General features: G+C 36.7%; 1 protein-coding gene across 3 annotated transcripts in view; it reads left to right on the top strand.

The window, feature by feature from the left end:
- Positions 1 to 20,695, top strand: part of SUPT20H (SPT20 homolog, SAGA complex component) — a 29,685-nt gene that overhangs the window by 6,934 nt on the left and 2,056 nt on the right. Inside the window, exons 8-22 of one of the 3 annotated variants that reach the window (XM_062487648.1) lie at positions 140 to 256; positions 398 to 451; positions 641 to 780; positions 2,002 to 2,158; positions 2,245 to 2,301; positions 3,900 to 3,971; positions 4,971 to 5,128; positions 7,263 to 7,295; positions 9,207 to 9,318; positions 11,436 to 11,544; positions 11,803 to 11,961; positions 13,955 to 14,024; positions 15,055 to 15,209; positions 17,471 to 17,526; positions 18,802 to 18,915. In XM_062487648.1, the coding sequence (XP_062343632.1) occupies positions 140 to 256; positions 398 to 451; positions 641 to 780; positions 2,002 to 2,158; positions 2,245 to 2,301; positions 3,900 to 3,971; positions 4,971 to 5,128; positions 7,263 to 7,295; positions 9,207 to 9,318; positions 11,436 to 11,544; positions 11,803 to 11,961; positions 13,955 to 14,024; positions 15,055 to 15,209; positions 17,471 to 17,526; positions 18,802 to 18,915 (1,563 nt within the window). Of the gene's footprint in view, positions 1 to 139; positions 257 to 397; positions 452 to 640; positions 781 to 2,001; positions 2,159 to 2,244; positions 2,302 to 3,899; positions 3,972 to 4,970; positions 5,129 to 7,262; positions 7,296 to 9,206; positions 9,319 to 11,435; positions 11,545 to 11,802; positions 11,962 to 13,711; positions 14,025 to 15,054; positions 15,210 to 17,470; positions 17,527 to 18,801; positions 18,916 to 20,695 lie in introns of all 3 variants that reach the window. The other 2 variants (XM_062487646.1, XM_062487645.1) reach the window with 2 other exon arrangements.

Below are 20,695 nucleotides of genomic sequence, written 5' to 3'. Positions count from 1 at the left end.
TGGTCTGAAAAACTTAGTAGTGAGTTTTATTCCTAGTTTCACTGAGTTTTATATGTTATATAACAAACTTCTTTGTAGAAGCGGGGAAAGATTATTAAATGTTTGTTCATTTAAAAGCTGGTGTTCTTCTTTCAACCAGGTTAATATTTTCCATTGTGGATGTGTCATAGCAGAAATACGTGACTATAGGCAGTCTGGTAACATGAAATCTCCAACGTACCAAAGCAAGCACATTCTTTTGCGACCTACAATGCAGGTAAAGAGGAGCCTTAAGTAATTTCTCAGTGTTACAGTAGTTCCTAGACTGGATATGCATTAGGCATTGTGTTATTGAACATATATTAAGAAATCCTGTTATTCAATTGAAAGCTAATTGCCATTATGTCTTTTTCCTCAGACTTTAATTTGCGATGTGCATTCTATAACAAGTGACAACCACAAATGGACACAGGTAGGTTAGAGGTTGTTTAAAAACTTTGCAGTGATGTCATAAATACACAAAAAAAAAAAAGCTTTTTTATTTGCTTAATATTTTTTCTTTTTTTTCTATGGCAATGTCTACCTACACAGGTATATAGGAACTTGACTACTGTGAAAGTTTTCACATTTTGCTATTTATTAATAGCTGTGTATATTACAGGAGGACAAACTCCTACTTGAGAGCCAACTTATTTTGGCTACAGCAGAGCCTTTGTGTCTTGATCCTTCAATAGCCGTGACCTGTACTACAAACAGACTCCTGTACAACAAGCAGAAGATGAACACTCGCCCCATGAAACGGTAGTTTTCAGTATGAAACATGTTTTCAAAGAAAAATACAAGTGATGCTTTATGTGAAAATTTAGCTCCTTGTATGTAATACCTACTTAAATAGGAATGTGTGAGAAACAGTCAAGGAATTATATTTTAAGTGCTCAATATTGTATTTCAGTTACTAGTAGATACTGTAGTATGTTTATTTTTGTATATCAAAGGAAAGAGTATATATATTTTCTTTATGACATAATCAGTTATATTGCAGTTTGGATTTGTTTTTGTTTTTTGCATAGGTTTTGTGTAAGCAGAGTCAGATGGCAGCTCAGTAATGTAAAATAAACAGATATATTGCAACAGATATATATAAAGCTATATATAAGTTTAATCCTGAATGAACTAATGAAAACAATTATTTGTATGTTTGACATTCAGGCTAAACAGAAGTGTAAGTATATAAGAATCTTGGAAAAATTTAAAATAATGTGGTATGCACTATGTACAGAATGCTGAAATTATTTCACTTTTGTGCATGGTTAGGCCCTTTTTTATTTCCACAGAAGCCTGAAACATTTGTTCAGCATGTTTGTTCTACCACAAGAGTTGCATTTACTCTGTAAAAAGGAAATGTATTAATGGTCTGTCACAATTACTGAAATATTTAAAATTAAATTTCCATTGAAATTCTATGCTAGTGCCAAACCAGTGGTAATTTCTAAAAATATATAAATAATGAATTTGATCAAGCTGTCCTTGAAATTAAAACTTGGTGATCAACAAATATTCCACTAGCAAAATAGGAAGAGGGATTAAGTTAATGTCCAGAACAGCATTACTGAACCCATGAGTTTGTCATGAAACAAAGACTAGAGGTAGCTACTTTCTTTATAACCTTATAGTTACATAAGAAGGACAAAGATCATTTGATGGAACTGAAATTATGATAATAATTTAAGCTTGGCAACTTCTTAATTACTCATTTTGGTGATGTACTTAAATTAGACATTTGGAAAATAAACCCATTCTTAGTGCTGAAACAGATGAACAGAATACTGGTGTATTTTATAAATACGAAGTCATGATTTAAAGTTGTACAGTGTAATCCAGAAAAGCAATTTTAAATTAGTAATTAAAAACCTATTAGTCTCCATGTAAGTAGCAGTTCCCTGCATATTTTTGTTTTTGTACAAGGACAGTGGAGAATTTGATGTCAATGGTTTTACAAGCTTAGGTGTTATTTTGCCATAGGTGCTTCAAAAGGTACTCAAGGTCCTCTCTGAACAGACAGCAAGAAGTAGCTCACTACTCAACTCCACCTCAGCTCAGACTACTTGACTACTTACAGAAAAGGAAGGAGAGGAAAGCAGCCCAGCAGTATGACCTCAAAATTTCAAAAGCTGGAAATGTAAGTGTTCTGAAAAGTAATGTAATATACTTCTAACTATTTAATTAAAGAATTTAATATATTAATTCTGGCTTTTCATCTTCCAGTGCGTAGATATGTGGAAACAGAACCCTTGCTACTTGACTGCTCCTTCTGAAGTAGATGTAAGACCACCAATTGTTATGTATAATTAGCAATTATTAGAAATTATATTATATGAAGAAGTGTTGAAGAAGTAACCAGTATCAAAGAATGACCTTTAAAAAATGGGAGTGACTTTAACATTTACAATTACTTTTCTGTACCATGAGGTGTAAACACAAATTAAGCCACACTGTAATATATTGCAGTTGTAACAGAATAGTTTGGCTAAAGTAGTCAGTACAAACAAATTGTTAGTATTGTTCTTCTGTGGGTTCAGTGAGCACATGTCTGAAGTGGTCTGATAGTATGAAAACCAGAAAAGCAAATGAGGTTTGTAGATTGTTTAAAAATTAGTCACTTTTCATCTTGGTAGAAATTCCTGTCTTTTGATATGTTATACTATGGGACATTAATATTTTGAAAAGTTTTAAATTTTATACAGAGAAGCCTAGTTCAGAGTTCTTTTGTTCACTCTGTGTGCATTTTACTCTTGGGGGCATTCATATTCTTAGTTTCTGGCACTGCCAAAACACATGCTATTAGTGTACAGAAGGGACTCATAGAATACTGTGAGTTGGAAGGAGCCTACAAGGATCATCTGGTCCAACTCCTAGTCCTGCAGGAAAGGACAGCCCCAGAAATCTTACCATGTGTCTTGTCCAAATGCTTCTTGCACTTGGTCAGGCTTGGTGCTGTAACCACTTCCCTGGGGAGCCTGTTCCAGCACCCAGTCACCCTCTGGGTGAAGAAACTTTTCCTCATATCCAACCTAAACCTCCCCTGACACAACTTCAGGCCACTTCCTCAGGTCCTGTCACTGTCACCACAGAGCACAGATCAGTGCCTGTCCCTCTCTTCCCCTCTTGAGGAAGCTGTAGCTGCAGTGAGGTCTCTCCTCAGTCTCCTCCAGACTGAACAGACCAAGTGACCTCAGCCATTCCTCATGTGGCTTCTCCTCAAGGCCCTTCACCATCCTTGTGGCTCTCCTCTGAACACTCTTTAGTAGCTTTATAGCCTTCTTACATTGTGGCACCCAGAAGTGCCCCCAGCACTGGAGGTGAGGCTGCCCCAGCTCAGAGCAGAGCAGGACAATCCCCTCCCTTGCCCAGCCCGTGATGCTGTGCCTGATGCACCCCAGGACAGGGCTGGCCCTCCTGGCTGCCAGGGCACTGCTGGCTCAGATTTGACTTGCCACCAACCAGGACCCCTTTCCACAAGTCTTCTCTAGTATACTGAGATTTTTTTAAAAATTGTAGACTAGACTAGACTGTAGCTTTGGACATCATAGGGCTGGCAAGGACACAAATTACACGTGAAATGGCAGTGTAAGTTTCTACGAAACAAATCTCTTTTCACTTCAACTATGTTGTACCTGACTTAATCAGAGGCTTTAGGAATTACTGTTATTGTGAAATTACGTAACCATTCCACATTGCAGGCAATGATTTCAATCTGTAGTCTGAAACCATGTGTCACTCTGCTGTTAAGTTTAACATAGCAAATACAGTATAACACTATGAATGTAAAGTTCTGAAGGTTCTTCGGTTAAGTTTCTCTGAAGAAACATAGGGGTAACATAGGGGATTCTTTCTTTTCTGATCTCTCGATTTTCTTTAAGGTGGAAAAATATGCCAAAGTGGAAAAGTCTATCAAGTCTGATGACTCACAACCAACTGTCTGGCCAGCACACGTGAGTAATTTAGTCCTTTAGTCAAACTTCACTGTCTCTACTTAAAATGCCTCTTATTTCAATAAAATCAATGTAATGTGGAATAATCTTCCCTCCCCCAATTCAGTTAATCTTCCATGTGTTCCAGAGACATGGGAAGATTACCAGAGATCCTTGCAATTTTTTACAGTAAAGCAAGCATGTGATCAGTCTGATTTCCTCAGATTTTCCAGAAATACAAGGCTAAGCAGCTTGTACTAAAGAAAGGATCATCACTTACATGGAGCAGAACTCTGCACAATAAATTGCTTTCTTATCTCAAACACTGAAAGGCTGATGAAAAAGAGCTTCATTGAAATCAAAATGTTTAATTTTGAAAGAGATTAATATTAAATGCCTCTTACAAAAAAACTTTCTGCAGTGTTTAAGTTGAACCTTAAGATTTTTGGCACAAGCTTATGTGACTTGATCAGAAGTAGTAATTTAATGTAATAATTAATTAATTCACATTAATAGTAATTCATTGATTATTTATGTAATTAAATCACATAATTGATTAATTTTTATCATTTCAGAGGCAAGGTACTATCTTTATTAACAGGAGTGTATCATGATATCTTTGTAGTTGCCTGTTGGAAAAAAATAATACTTTCCCATAGAACTTAATGTTCAGATCCAACATTTTACTCTCAGTGTTTTTTGAATAATTATGATTCATACAAAACTGTTTCTATTTACCCAGTCTATAGTTCTATGTCTAACATGATTGTTTGGGGTTTGCAATATCTTTTTACTTTTAAGAGAAGATATTATAAATCCTCTTTTCCTCTCATCCTGTTAATGTAACTTCTGGAATCACTTTCATTTTAGGTAATGCACCCCTTCCTAGAGAGTGTTGCTTACTTTTAGGGTTACTTATAGAATGTGTCTTGCTCTGCATTGCATATGGAGCTGGTCTGCTTTATTTGCTGTTTTGGCTAAGGCTTGTTCAAGACTTACTAGGTCATTCTGTCTTTTTAGGAAATGAAGGATGATTATGTGTTTGAATGTGAAGTTGGTAATCAGCTTCAAAAAACAAAACTGACCATTTTTCAGTCTCTTGGCAATCCCTTGTACTATGGTAAAATTCAGACACTCAAAGGTGATGAGGAAAATGACAACCTATTAACTCCATCACAGTAAGTTACATGTCATTTTTTAAGCTATCCTGTGATCAATAGGTGGAGGAAAACAAGCATTACTTATAATTTTCAGTCACAAAAATACTCAAGAGCTAAAAGTCTGATTTAAGATTTTTTAACCAAAAAAAGCCAAACCAAAAAGTGTACAAGCAACCATCATATTTCAAATGTACTTTTATGTTAAATTAGTACATTATTTTACATTAAAGATACACTGGGGGGAAAGCCAACCAGCAAATCCAGTCATGAAAATTGTGGAGACACTATGAGATGTTGCACTTTTTTGGTGATACTCAGAATTTTGATTGTTCTCAAAATGTGCCAGATGCTATGGAAGTGTAAGATGTGATTATATTCTGTTTATTCTCAGATTCAGTTGACCTAAATAAGTGAAGAAAAACATGAGCTTCTAAGAAGTTTCATAATTTTGAATTGTGTGGAATATGCTGCTTTTGGCTGCAGATCTACGAATATTCTCTGTTCTCTGCTCTTTTTGTTACATATACCAGATTATTTGTGTGGAGGAACCCATGCAGCAGAGTAGAGCCTATAAATTTCAGTAAGACAAGGAGCAGTGAGACTGAGCAAGCCTTTTAGTTCTGCTAATGAAAGTTATTTTTATCTTCTAGTATGTAATAATTGTCCCTTTTTTAATGACACTCCTAAAACATTCTGAGTATTAAGAATATTTTATCCCCTAGATTTGAGCTATTTACTGTTTGTTTCCATACTGTTGTGGTTTAACCCCCAGGTGGCAACTAAGCACCATACAAGCACTCACTGCCTCCTCCCCCGACCTCCCTGGTGGAATGGGGGAAAAAATAGCAAGGGTAAAAGTGAGGAACCATGTGAGTTAAGGACAGTTTAATAGGTCAAGGAAAACCCACACGTGCAAGCAAAGCAAAACAAGGAATTCATTCACCACTTCCCATGGGCAGGCAGGTGTTTGCCTGTCTCCAGGAGGGCAGGGCCCCATCACACCTGATGGTTACTGGGGAAGACAGAAGCCTTCTCTCTAAATCCTTCCCCCACCCCTCTCTTCCTTTTTGCCCTGGCTTCATATGCTGAGCATGATGCCATATGGCATTGAATATCCCTCCTTTGGTCACTTGGGGTCAGCTGTCTTTGCAGTGTTGCTTCCCCACTTCTTGTACACCCCCAGCCCTTTTGCTTGTGGGAGACCTTTGTTGGTACTGCTTAGGAATAGCTGAAACACCCGTGTATTACCAGAGCTGTTTTTAGCACAAATCCAAAACAGCCCTGTGTTAGCTACCATGGAGAAAATTAACTCTAGCCCAGCCAAAACCAGCACGCATGCTTAGTACCAATCTTCCTGGAACAACAGTGCTGCTTAAGAGTTGTGTCATAAGGCTGGGAATCAAATGAATTTAGATGTATTATATGCCTGGAGGGTTTTGGAAATCATTGCTAAGATACTCACAATTAAAGTTCATCAAACCTTGGATAACTTGTCCTTGGCAAACTGTCATATGAAATGAAAGGTAAATAAGTAGTAAAGAAGAAGGTAAATAAAAAGTAAATATTTTTGTTGGAGCTGGAGAAAGTTCTGTAAAGTTAAAAACATAATAATAAGTTTGCAAGCCATGTTAAGCAAAGGAGAGATACTTGTTTAGGAGGTCTGGAAAATCACGGAGAATTGGAATTGGCATAAGTGAAATCAAACAATGGAAACTCAGTGTTTGTTAAAATCTTATGCATAGGGCTGTTTTTGACCTCCCCTCAGCACACTTGTATTTCAGTCTAAGTGTACTGGTATGGTGTTGATTTATACATAACTTTTCCTTTGAACTTTTTACACTAATAATTCTGTAGCAGTTACTCACTTCCATTTATTTTTTTTATATAAAATCCAAAACTTCTGCCTTTTGTAGGGAATTTACTGTCAGAGGAGACCATATAAGATCATGTGTGTATATTGTGTATATAGTTAGGAAGTCAGGTGTGTATTTCAAATACTGAATGATACTCAGTCCATTGAATGGATACGTTATCATTTGTATTTTGAGCAGATATTAAAAAACACACCACTGCAATTTATTTGAAGCTTTGTGATTATAAAAATATATTGTTTTAGCCCAATTCATGATTGAAAATGTACTTTACATTTTAGGTTCCTTATTGGTTCGAAGACTGATGCTGAAAGGTAAATTAATACAGTTTGTACATATATTTGGCTTGATGACAAATAATAAATTTTGTTCCTTTTTGGCAGTTATGACTGCCCTTGCTATGGTTATGGAAACAGATGCAGAACAAATGAGGAGAAATAAAGAGGAATTAGTCATCATATCAAGAAGTAGAATAGTGTGTATTTCCTGTGTTTAACAAGCAAGGAAGAATATAGGACATCAAATACGTGAGTACACCTGAACTCTGAGAGCACTTGGCAGTAATTTCATCCTGACATTTGGTATGGTAAATTAGCAATCATCAAAATGGTTCATTTGAACTGTAATCTAGGATTTAAGGTTTATACACCATAGTTTTGTGTATTGTGCATGTCTTGGTTCAGCTTCCCTAGAGAAGCAAGTAATAAAGCAAGTTTTTCACTACGTTTTCGTTGTAGAATGGGTAGGACTAGCAATTCAGAGATAACTGAGGCAACAAAATAAGTGGTTTGTAAGTGTTTGTTAGCATATATCACATTAGATTGCCTCTGTGTATAAGCACAGAACTTTTAAAAAGCAACCTCTGTCAGAACCAGTTGTAGTTTTGTGCCTCCAAAGGATATCTCTGGCTGATGTACATGCCATAGCTCTTATCTCCACGCACCCTTTTGTGCCTGGCAGGGAAATGAGTCTTTGATTTGATCAAAAATCGATAATAATATTCTTTTTTTAAATAGGTAATTTTGATCAAGAAACTCTTTGCTTATATTCTCTCCTGCCTCCATTGTGCTGATACTTTGGCTGCTTGTTCTGTAAGCTGAACTGGGGAGATTGGCTGGCTGAAAAGTAAAACAACAATATTACAAGAGCCTAGTTTTAACTGGGATTGATTTTCTGATCATGTTTGTCACTGGGTTTGCACAAGTCCTTTCATCAGAATAAGGAACAGGGTTTCAGGGACAAGGACAAGAAGAAACAGTAGAGGAGTGCAGGACCGCCTTTTTGAGTACATGGTGTTTTGCTACCCTGATTCCACCAATTTTAAGTCAGTCTAAAATCTACTTGCTAAAAAAGTGCACTGCCCCCTTTCCTCTATCGTGTGTGTCAGGGCCCTTGCTTATGTCTGCATTAGTCAGGTAACAGCATATGACAGAAGCAGAGCTGTAGCAGATTAAGAGTATTTCATCACATTTAGGTGTGAGATAATGGAAATATTCCAGCAGGTTTTCACTGAGATCCAGTCTGATAGAATGTAAGTGACCACAGTACTTCAGCTTTATACTTCAAGGTCATTTTGTATATTCCACTCATCTTTGTGAAACAGTATTCCTTCAACTTGGTTATCTTAGATTAGTAGAGATGTAGTAGTATTTGATCCAGTTTGATAAAACAGTGTTTTAAACTTGTTTGCCTGATGCTTTATCAAATATCTGTAATAATGCTCACAGAGGAGTGATTGTTCTGCCCTTGCATTTAGACTCCTCATCTGAACACAAGACCTCAAGCTGAAGGAAGGTTGACTGTTTCACAGGCAGCATAACCAGAAGAGACACTTTTTATAAAAGATTCTGGACCTGTAAAGAAGGGGGAATGGGATCCCCATTGACTTAACATCTCAAAGATCTGCAGTTGCTTATGGGAATGGAACTATTCTATTCTTTTCCATATTCCTCCAAAAGTGTGTTTCTCACACTGTGTTTTGCATTAGAAAAAAAAAGAGATTAAAAGTAAAAATGGAATAAATCTAAGAGCCCAGGAATGTAATGTAGAAAGATACAAAGAGGTAAAATATGGTTTATATATGCACATCTCTATGTTATCTAGAGATATGCATACGTAATATATAAAATATATGACTATAGCATATACAATTTTGTCTTTATCTGTAAGGATCTGCTTTGGAAGTTCAAAGTTGTTAATCTTGATGTCCTCATTGTTTGTTTCAGGGTGGTGAACCAGTACCAGGAGTTAGTGCAAAATGAAGCTAAATGTACTGTGAAGATGTTTCATAATTCAAGTGGATCAGTCAGTCATCTTTCTCCAGGGAAGGAAATGGAAGTGAGTTTTTTTTCAAGCTACACATTTATTTTATTTTATTTGCACTTAAATTATTGAATTATTAGAATAATTTTTGCTATCCACATTTAACAGTAAAATAACCCAAAAATGTCATCTTGAATGAATTTTTAAATGCATTATGGTCATGATCATTCCATGTGAGTATATTGGAAAAATAGGTGGAAAGCATTTATGTTTTCAATGTTCAAATGTTTTAGCTGTTTTGAGGGGTTGGGGTTGGCTGTGTATCATGTAGTTAGCTCCAAAGTTTTGTTTTAGCATTTTCCCCTGTTCAGGTGAACCTTTCATAGGGCAGTATAGTAAAATTCAGCTGTGTGTCTTGTTTTGCAGGTCAGTAAACACAGAAGCAGATGGAGTAGCTGAACTTCTTTTACCTTTAGAAATTCAAATTATTTTCTCTTCAATTTGAAGAGGAAAACTTAAATAAAACAAAAACAAAAAACAATATATAAAAAAAAAAGAAACAAAAAGCCAAAGGCAAAAAAACCTCGAACATATAAAAAAAACACCAAAAAACCTCCAAAACACAAACGCCAACGACTTTAAAGTGTGTATGTTTACATGCAGATGCATTTCTACTTTTCCAGTATAAATTCTTGTGTTCCCAAATTTTCCTGCCTATTAGTATTGTCTTGTTTTACTTGCTGCCTTTGCCTTTGCAGTGGCGTGTATGTTATGCTCCAGCTAGTAAATATGATTTCTGTCCCCTGGGGTATTTCCTTTGTGACATCTTCCCCCTGAATACATACTTACAAACTCCAGCAATGTTTTTCTGAAGGAGGTAGTTCCTGGTGTCAGGCAGACCAGCAGCATTCCGAGGCCAGCAGTTGCAGAAAGGGATGTGAATGTGTGTGTGTGCACACATACAGACGTGTACGTGTATGTGTGTATATATACATTCAAATCATACAGTGAATGGGGTGGAAGGGTACTTGCCAAAGTCAACTTGTCTGCCTGTCCAAGCTCTCACCAAAAGCTGGAAGAGAGTTCCTCAGGTTACTGTGTTTAATGATCTAGTCACCACTGGAATGGCATTGGTCTTTATTTTCAAAATCAGGAAAGCAGATTTTAATAGAATAACAGAAAGGTAGTTCTCAGAATTTTCCTCGGAAGATTCTTTTTTATGAGCAAGCAATTAGAAACATGTAGAGGGACTGTCTCTTATTACTGAGAATCAGTGGAAGTTAAGCTCACCAAAAAGGGTGATTCTGCACAATGATCTGATTTCTTGGCTCATGTACATTTAATTGAGGCTCCAAGTACTGAAATATTTCACTCACTATATTGCCAGCCTCATTTCCTAGTTTTAGCAGTTTGCAAACTGTATGTTTGTTTAAACATTACTTTCATTTATGGAGATGTTACAAGGTAAAAACACATAGACTGTAACTGTGAATGTGTTTCACTGTTGAGTCTTTTGACAATGTCAGCTATTGGAATTATGGATTTAGGGTCTGTTGTGAGTGACTGAGAACTACAGACTTGAGTAGATGAAGTATATATATGTTGAGACAACCTGATAATTAGGATAAAAGAAAAAACAAAAAGGCTGTATCTTCCCTCTTAAGGATGCAAAGTTCTGGTCCCATTGAAGCCAGTGGGTAAATATGTCTTCATTCAGAATTTGCCTGAATTTATTTGAAATTCTGCTCCCACTATGAAGAATTCTGATCCTGTTCTTTAAGTCTCTCTTGTTTGAAAATGGCAGGTATATACAGAATGAATGAATGAAATTACGTAATTTTTGAAGTAAAACCTAAATGTTTTATTATTTCAAGTGGGTTTGTCAGTTTTATGTTTGTGAAAATTGCTAGAAAAAATTCCAGAATTATGGAGAAAAGTGATACTCTACTTATTTCTTTGTTCGGTTTAGATTTTTTACTAGCACTTTTGTACTGCTTCTTGATGGCAGAGACTTTAAAGAGAGTTCATCATAGGTTATTTTTTGTCAAATACATAAGCATCTGAAATGGCTGAAAGGAATTTTGTTGCAGTTCTGAGAAGTCTTAATACAAATCAGTTGAATTGTCTTTTCTGTCGGCTATGTGAAAGCTCTCATCATTGCTGTAGTTGTGTTAATTTCTCTTTCCTCCCAGCAGCCAGAAAGTGTATCAGGCTCTGTTCAGTCTTCAGTACTGGGGAAAGGTGTGAAACACCGACCTCCTCCTATCAAATTACCTTCAAGTTCAGGAAGTAGTTCTTCAGGTAATTACTTTTTGACTCAAACATCGTGTTTGAACATGTTCTGCTGTTGTAAAATGACAGGATATCCCTTTAGTAAAGATTTCATAAAAAAATACCAGCATCTTATCTGTGAGAAGAGCATGGGTTTTTGTGGGGTTTTATGTGCTTGTTTGTTGTTTTTTTTTAATTTCCAATTATGTTGTTTACAAAATTGTACCCTAATATTCAAGTTAACATGTGCTCACAGAATAGTAATGTGTTTTAATTCTGCTTTTTCAGGTAGTATTTTTAGTTCACAACAGTCAAGTGGCCATCTAAAATCTCCAACTCCACCTCCTCCTTCTAAGCCTGCTGGTCTTTCTCGGAAGCAATCTATGGATCTTAATCAAGTTAGCATGCTCTCTCCAGCTGCCATGTCTCCTGCGAGCTCTTCACAAAGTGAGTCACGACCTAAATTCTCCATTAAATCTTAGGCTTTTGCATAAATGCTTCCTGAGATGAATTTCTTAACCTGTGGAATGATGGAACTTAAGTGTACAGTGTACCCTAAATTGTATAAGTTGTGCAGCTTTAGGCAGGTCTCTTGTTCACTGTATGTATTTTATGTTTATTGTAACTGTGTTCGTTTTCTGTATATATATGTATGCACCCTCTGTGTATACGTTTTAATACATTTTATGCAATTAGCATGATCTCCTCATATATGAAAGGCTGGTAGATGATGTGATGAGATAAAATTCCAAAGTGTAGATTTTTTTTTTCCTCCAGTGTAAAAACAGTATGTTAGATCAATTTGCCTTTACATAATTTAAACATCTGGTTTTTTAAATGTTATAGGAGCTGGTGCAGTTGTGTATCTATGTATGTATATAATCTGATCAGTCCCGAGGTGATGATACAATAAACGATAAGATGATTTTTTAAAAACACTCCTACACTGTTTTACAAATCATTGCTGATTGCAAGTGTGGTGGTGATGCTGCTGATGATAGCACCATATTCTCAGGCGTTAAAATACAAATTTCAGTGAGTGACGTCCTAGTTAAAGTATTTTCGTTAACACTGACAGGATCATTGTAATCATAGCTGTAGATCATAAATGTTTTCTAAAGCATGTATGTGTCTTGAGCCATTTCGTGAACAGATCTGTACAAAGAGGAAATTACAGCTGCAGCTTCGCAGTTTTTTTATGAATAATTGTATACTGCACAATCCAGTATCCTGCATGGTATTATAATACACTTTTTGCATTAAATAATTTAAAATCTGGGTAGCTCAAAAGGTGTAACTCTTCCGCCTTCTTGTTTTGCACAAGATAAAAATGAAAACTTAAAAAAGTTTTCTTCTAAAATACTGAGTCTGGTTTTATGTTAGTATTATGAATTGTGTAAATCTGCTGCACACAGTTACTTTAAGGCTGTGGTCACCATTCATATTTATTTCCTTTCTTTCTGCAGGACATGAAAGCTAAAAAAAAAAAAGGAAACAAACAAAAAAAAATCAGCTCGAGCTTTTGGGGGGTTTTGTTTTGTTTTTCTTTTTGTGTTGATACAGTTTGCCTACTGCATCCACAACAAATACAGCCGTATGTGCTCCATTTAAGCAGAGGGAATCACGCAGTAGCTTTTAAAGATGCAGTATTATCCTCTGGTTCTTAAATATTAGATAGTTGCTTTTTATTTGGTCAGTACTTGGAAAATGGCAGTTTGACTATCTGATGCAATTTAGATCAGCCCCATGATTACTGAAATTGTACATGATCTTGCAGACTCTCTTGTTTTCCATGGTACGTTTTTAACACAACCTATTGTGCAGGCAGTACATGGATACTATTTGTTTAACAGTTCAGGACAAATATTAATTAGGCTAAAATGGTCACTAAGAAATTATTTTAACTATTCCTGAATGGAATTACAACTTAATGTATGATATATTATGGAAACCTTAAAGGAAAATAGAAAATGGTGTATGCCACGAGAAATGAAGCATGGAGAATGGATTTTCTTTGTAATTATACTGCATCCTTAACAATGAGTGTGTGCTGTAACACGTCATGTAGAAGTTAACACTTGCAGTCTAAAAAATGGAAGAAATTGTCAGTGCTAAGTAAGATTCCATTAACCTTATTATACAAAAAGGACTGGCCTTTTATAACAAACTAGCACTTTTTATTTTTCTCAATGAGCAGGGTCTGGAACTCCTAAATCATCTACTCCTACTCCAACCAACACCCCTTCATCGACCCCACACCCTCCTGATGCTCAGAGCTCAACTCCTATTACCCTTCCTGCCACCCCTACTCCCCAAGATTCAGGCTTCACCCCTCAGCCCACTTTGTTAACCCCATTTGCTCAGCAGCAAATGTCTCTGAGCCAGGCACTGCCTGTAATGACCATTCCTCTTTCCACCATGGTAACATCCATTACTACAGGAACAACCTCCACCCAGGTCATGGCAAACCCTGCAGGACTTAACTTCATCAATGTAGTGGGCTCTGTGTGGTAAGTCTTTTGTTATGATGGTTTCTTAATTTGCCATGGGGGTTGGTTGGTAGGTGGGGAGGGGTGTGGTCCAGGACTGTCTACCATCTGTTAGGGGAAATATTTTAGGATCTGCAGTACAAAAAAGATCACTCACTTTGTAATTACAAAGTGAAGAGCCACTAGAAACCATTTGTATTTCTCAAATAGAAGTCACCTACTGTTAGATTATTGAAAAGATCTGTTAAGAAAGGCCTTTATTCAGGCTTTCATCTTTTTGGAATCATATAAGTTCATTTCTTAAGGCTTTATCTCAATTTAAGTGATTTCTGAGGTTTTGGTCTGCAAGTTTGAGAACCTTTTTTAATTAATCAAAGAGAATATCATATGCAGACCAATCTAAATGAAAACTGGGAACAGATTTGTTTCTGTCAATTAAAAAAAAACAAACGTTCAGGTGAAATGCTCTTTGATCCTTAAAACTTCATCTGTGCTTTGAAGAAAATAATAAATGCTGTCAAGAGTGGATTGTGTAGTATATACATGTGTTCATGTATAACATGAACTGCTTTTTAGACTAAGGAAAATTCTGGAATTATGATGGCCAGTGTAGGACACATAGTGTGCTTCAGTGCAATTATCAGACATTCAAATTGTCCAGCTGTGGTGTTCAGCAGCTGGTCACTGTTGATAAATTGGACTTTTTCTATGGGGCAAAAAGAAAATGCAAACCTGTTCTTTTTATGATAGTACAACCTTTTTGAAGACTGTTGACCTTTTAATATTTCTAGAATGAAAGGACCACTTGTGGTTTATTTTTATCAGTTGGTATCAAAGAAGGAAAAAAAAAAAACAGTATGTGCTCATAATATGAAATATATGTTATTCTGTAGGCAAAATTATTTTTTAAGCTGCATTGATGCTTTATCCATAGCCCCATAATTTACAGCAAGCAACTGATGTATTTGCCATGAGACAGAGGGCAACAGTTTAGTTACTCAGATTTACTTGTACCACTTGGGTTTGATGTGTTGTCTTTCCTCTTCTACAGTGGAGCACAGTCACTGATGAGTGGTTCAAACCCTATGTTGGGGTGCAACACTGGTGCCATAGCCCCTGCAGGTATAAATCTGAGTGGCATTTTACCCCCAGGAGGTCTGGTACCAAGTGCGCTGCCCGCTGCAATGCAATCTGCCTCTCAAGCAGGTCAGTGTGACTGAGTGGAAAAGCCACCCTTCAGACAGGGACAGTGTGAAAATATTTTGTGAGAAAAATGGATTGAAGTGGCCATTGTGTGAGGAGGTTGTATATTTGATGGCTGGAGCTCAGGAACAACATACATGTTTTTGCATTCAAGATGTAGGCTACGTTGGAGATTGTTTGAGGCTGTTTTTTGGTGAGCTAGGCTGGGGATACACAGTCGAAACCTGGATTGTTTGGTGTGCTCAGTAAAAAGTTTGAGAGAAACTCCACATTCAAATGCAGTTTTGATAATGTTTACTGCCAGAAAAAAAAGGCATGATTGAACTTAGAGGCCTCACTTTTTTAAATGCGTAGCACATTTTATTCTGGTCCTGGGACTACTTTATTCTTGAGCAACCATTAGATAGTTCCTTATTGCTACAAATGCAACTATATAAATCTTAAAAGCACAATTTAAATTATCAGTTTATTTTTCCTGAACATATAATAAAGAAAAAAGTCTAGTGTGTGGTTATAGAATGAGAACAGTAGAAGACTTCAAGTTATCCATCCCTAAGAGTCAAATTTTTCTAAACCATACTGAAACAGTGAGCAATGTTTATCTAAACTGTCTTTAAATACCTTCACTAAAGAAGATTCCAGTCTTCCTCAGTAGCTGTTTGGAGTGGTTCATTATCCATGCAAAATGTTTCCTTCTAATTACAGTGCACCTCTTGAACTGCAGGTTTTTTTCTCTTATACCTTTCAGATGTGAAAAATAGTTGTTCGCTCTTTCTCTTTACCTTCTAAGTATCAAACATGCTGTCATGTCCCACATTTGTCTTTTCTTTCTGATAGGTCGTGTTTTTCAAACCTTTCATAATCCTGTCACTCCACTCTTTTCTAGACTGTCCAATTTGCTTACATCCTTCTTAAAATGTGATAACCAAAACGGGACACAAGCCTGAGCTTGGCTGATTTACCACTGTGGAGCACAGCAGAATAAATGCATCTCATCTCTTTCACAACATTCCTGTTAACATTTCCCCAGATGAGGTCTGCCTATTTTTTATCTGTATTTTTTCAACAGCATTACCTTAACATAAGAATGGCTTTACTGGTTTAGGCCAAAAATCCATCCAGTCTATATTCTGTTCTGATAGTTGCTATTAGAGGATACTGAGGAATGTTCAAGATCAGGCAAAAGTGCAAAATGAAACTTTCCTTGTGTACAACTGTAACTCTTCTGGCAATCTACAGCTTTGAGACTTTCTCAGCTGAAGAATATCCACATGGATCTTTGTGCTTAATATCCTGAGCTTGATTTCTAGTCTGTGGATTTATCTAATTGGTTTTTGAACCCATGTATATTTTTAATAGGAATCTCTACAGCATCTTGTGACAGTGAATTTTATAAATGTAAACCGTGTAAAGAGGTTCTTTTCTTTCGTGTGCTCGGTAGTTTGTGATATGGATGATTTTGGATATGTTTGTGACCTACTGTAACTTCTCATGTCCTTTCTTGCTGTATAGACACAAAGACAGTTAAATTTTGTACTTGGTCATTTGTTTTCAATTCAGTGTTACTGAGTTTTGGACCACTTCTTCAATTAATGAGGATTGCTTGTAGTGTACTTCTGTCCTTTCAAGCACTATCAGCCTCTACCAGTTTGGTGTCACAGATTTGTACATGCTGTGCTGTCACCCACACAACAGATGCGAGTAGTGAGCTGAGTTAGGTCTGTGCAAGATTTCCAGAGCTTCTGTTTGATAGCTGCTGTCTTACTGGAGCATTGCCCAGATTTGGGGTGGGATTTTTTTTGGTTAAAGATTGATAAGAGTGTATTACTTCATTGAGGCCTTGGACTTTTTTGGATTTGCTGTACAAACAGTAAAACTTTTTAAAGGCAGAAGGATCACTGTAAAATAACTGCTGTGGTGTTCTCCACAATCACCTTTGTGTAACAGGTTATAGGTCACAGGGTATAGTGTTTTGTTGTGATAGATTTCTTTCCATTTAGCCAGCTCCTGTGCACTTTGAGTCTGAGTAACTATGAACTGCATTATGGAAAATGCAGCATTGTATTAAGTTACATTTAATTTGCACTTGCTAGTATAACACTTGTATTATTATACATGTAGTATTAAGTTTACAAGCAATTTACACTTGCCAGTTTTCCAGCTTCCAGATGTTTAGAAATAGTCCCAGTGGAAAGGTGTACAGCAAAACACAAATACAATTGAGTAAAGACTCACTACTAATAAAAAGATGTTTTCTTTAACAGGCAGCCCATTTGGTTTGAAAAATACATCAAATCTTCGGCCCTTAAATCTTCTACAGGTAATTGATATACTTGGACACAATAATAATGATAATTTCTTATCTTTCTGTAGAGACCGCTTAGTGCTGCTTCTTGCACTGTCCGACACAGATCTTTGGAGCCAGTTGGTCAGACCATTTACTGCAAATCTTAATTGCTTATTTAAAAGGCTTAGGATAAGAGAAAAGACTACTTCCATAGAGATACCAGGTAGAAGGTCAGAAAAAAAGCATATAATTCTCAATAACAATATAAAGATGCTGACATTCAGATTCAAAAGATTAATCCTAAAATACAGTCTTTCAGGATTTGCCTAAGGTTTCATTGCAGATGATTCTTTATACTAAAGTTACAATTATACTATACAAAACAGTGTAGTAGAATCACTCAGAGGTTACATGTAGAGTGCCTAAAAGCCAGTCTCAGCATGCACAGGTAGGTGCAGTAATAGGTGTAAAGAGTTTTTGGTAATTGAAAGGGAAATGCATGTAATATAGGGAGTTTAGAAGGCCTGTAAATGCTTTCTTTGCACTAAGCATACATACAAATACAAACATGAGCAGATATTTATTATGTCAGAGTTACATTTAAAAGTAGAACAGGGATTGTTTGTGGAATGGGGTGGGGTTCCCAGACCTTGAGTCAGCTGCCAGATGCAGGTGCAGAATTGCAGCTTCAGTGTTCCACACAGGTTGCCCCACACTTCAAAAAATTACTACCAGCTTTGCTACTTTCTCTTCCCACTCCAGAAACAAGGAAAGGGCAGACACAGGAGGCAGTTATGCCAGAGTAGAGCTTTTCTATTGAATTAAATGCTTGTATTTGAGTGATTCTGTGTTGAAGGACATACTTTCAAGCTAGCTCTGCCACTATAAACCAAGAACAATTTGGCTGAAATAAGTGCAATTAAAGCTGGGGTAAGGGAGAGGAATCAAGGCTATTTCACTATCTGTTGAAACTCACTGGAATATTCTGAAAGTGGAAATAATAGACAGTGCTGTTGAAGACTGGCATTTATCTTTCAGTATCAGTACAGTATCTGCCATTTTAATTAAAATAATTAAAATATGTTTTCCTATGGAAATGTCTTTGTATTAGCTCATGCAAGTTTGTTTTCAGAGCATTAGCCTTTTTCACAAACAGCAACAGTTGTAAACTGATTGATTTTAAAGGTATTACAAAACAAAAATCAAGCCTCTAGGAAGTACACCATTATCAATACTATGTTCATCCTAGAACAGTAGGAAACTCAGCAGTTTGACTGAATTATGCCTTTTGTTTTTAATCTTCAGCAGCTTCCAGGTGGTTCACTAATTTTTAAACCACTCCAGCAGCAGCTGTCACAGTTTTCTCCACAGCAACAATATCAGCAGCCTACAACCTGTAGTCCTCAGCAACAGGGAGAACAGGTGTGTGCTAACAGCCCTCAGTCTGGGGTGTGAGGATGAAACCTCATCTCCACAAGTAAATGAACCATTAGCCCATAGACTTGAAGGAGATGTTGAGGAAAGTCTTCCTCCTAAACTTTCTCAAACAGCAAAGACTGCAGTGGCTCTGTTGCTATGGCTGGAGCTGGGTTATACTTCTTTATGCTCCGTACAGAAAAGCTGTAACAAAACAACTGGCTGGGCATTGTCTAATTCTGTCATGAAGAGAGCCAGCCCCACTGTATGAGTGGTGTAAAATCAGCTTAATGCTATGCTTTTCATGACTAACAGATATTTCAGATGAACAGGAAAAAAAATGCAGTCAGAATTATTGCAGAGCAACCAAAACTTGCTACTGACAGTGCCTTACACCCACCATTGCTGTAGTTCAACAGAATTTTCTTCGCACCAAAGGAAATACCAGTTGTCTTTATAGCTGTAGTCTTAAGACATTTGCTCTACTGTTGCCTGTAATTAGTGTTAAAGGCTTTAATCACTGAGGAAATCTAAAGTCTTGATACAGACTGATCCATCCTCAAAACGACAAATTTTTACTGGTCAGTTGCATCTTAAAAATCCTAAGGTGCAGGTACCAGGTTAGTACTTAAAAATCCTAACCAACATTGATGCAGTAGTTTGAGAAAACTAGCTGCTCTGATTTTGTGTTCATTTCCTGACACACAAGCCTTCTACTTACCAAATACTCTACTGGATACTCAAGTTTGTAGTTATTTCACTTGTGATTCTGTAGGCTGTTCATAAATAAGATGCCTCTTCAAAAAATTTTTATGGTATATAGCCTTCTGTGCTACAGGCCTTGTTCTGGATTATGGGACAGTTTAATGGGAAACTTTCCAGTTCCTTCACAGCATCCAAATTTCTGAATGTCAGTTAGTAGTTGAACTACTAAAAAAAAGAATCATATGACTTTGTACTGCTGGATTTTATTTTCTAGATATTGAACATCAAGGGCATTTACAAAAAGGCTGGTGTAAGCATAGTCCTTCTTGTGGCAGAAGTTCTTATGGAGAAAATCTCTGCGTTGGTTAAATTGTCCTAAGGAACTTCTCTCACACCTTGCATTGTAGAGGAGAGTGTCATTGGCTAAAATAAGCTATTATGAACACTGGATTCCTTAGCTTTCATAAGGACAGGAATGTATGTGCTCACAGTGCTTAGTGAAAAAACTTGGGCCCAAAACCAACAATTTTTTGTGCTACCGGTGTAATACAAATTTGCATTCTCTCTCTTACTTAGGGATTTTCCCCACGATTGTTCCATGACTCTTAGTTATCATGGAGGTGATGATGTCTCAATGTGCAGTCTTTTGGCCTGGTTTTCCTAGATCTTAGTGGATTTGTAATGTAATGCTAAAGAAACATTGCAACTCCTGGACTGCACCACCTTTTTTTCTGACTGATGAGCCATGCAGTTTTCTCAAATTGTGCATATAATGCTTTATTTCCCTGTGTTATAATTTAAGTTCTAGAAAAGGTTCTAATTCTGCACCCTTTGACTTCAGGAGAACTAGGTCAGACTCCACGAATTCCTTTCAAGTGATTACTGTGAAAACTACTGTTCTGAAAGTACAATTTTAAAAGTGGGGTGTGTATTTTTGTGAAATTAAGGAGTGCGTGGCACAATATGAACATGGGAACGTGTCAGGCTTTGCACACTTTTATTGATTAGGACCTTTGCACGTGGATATCTCAGGGTCCCCTGAAGACTTTGGGGCTGGGAGTGGGACAGGAAATTGTCATTA

This window comes from Cinclus cinclus, chromosome 2 (assembly GCF_963662255.1).
Source record: "Cinclus cinclus chromosome 2, bCinCin1.1, whole genome shotgun sequence".
Taxonomy (NCBI): Eukaryota; Metazoa; Chordata; class Aves; order Passeriformes; family Cinclidae; genus Cinclus; species Cinclus cinclus.
The sequence above is the reverse complement of the archived record's forward strand: the minus strand, read 5'-3'. Positions and strand labels throughout refer to the sequence as shown.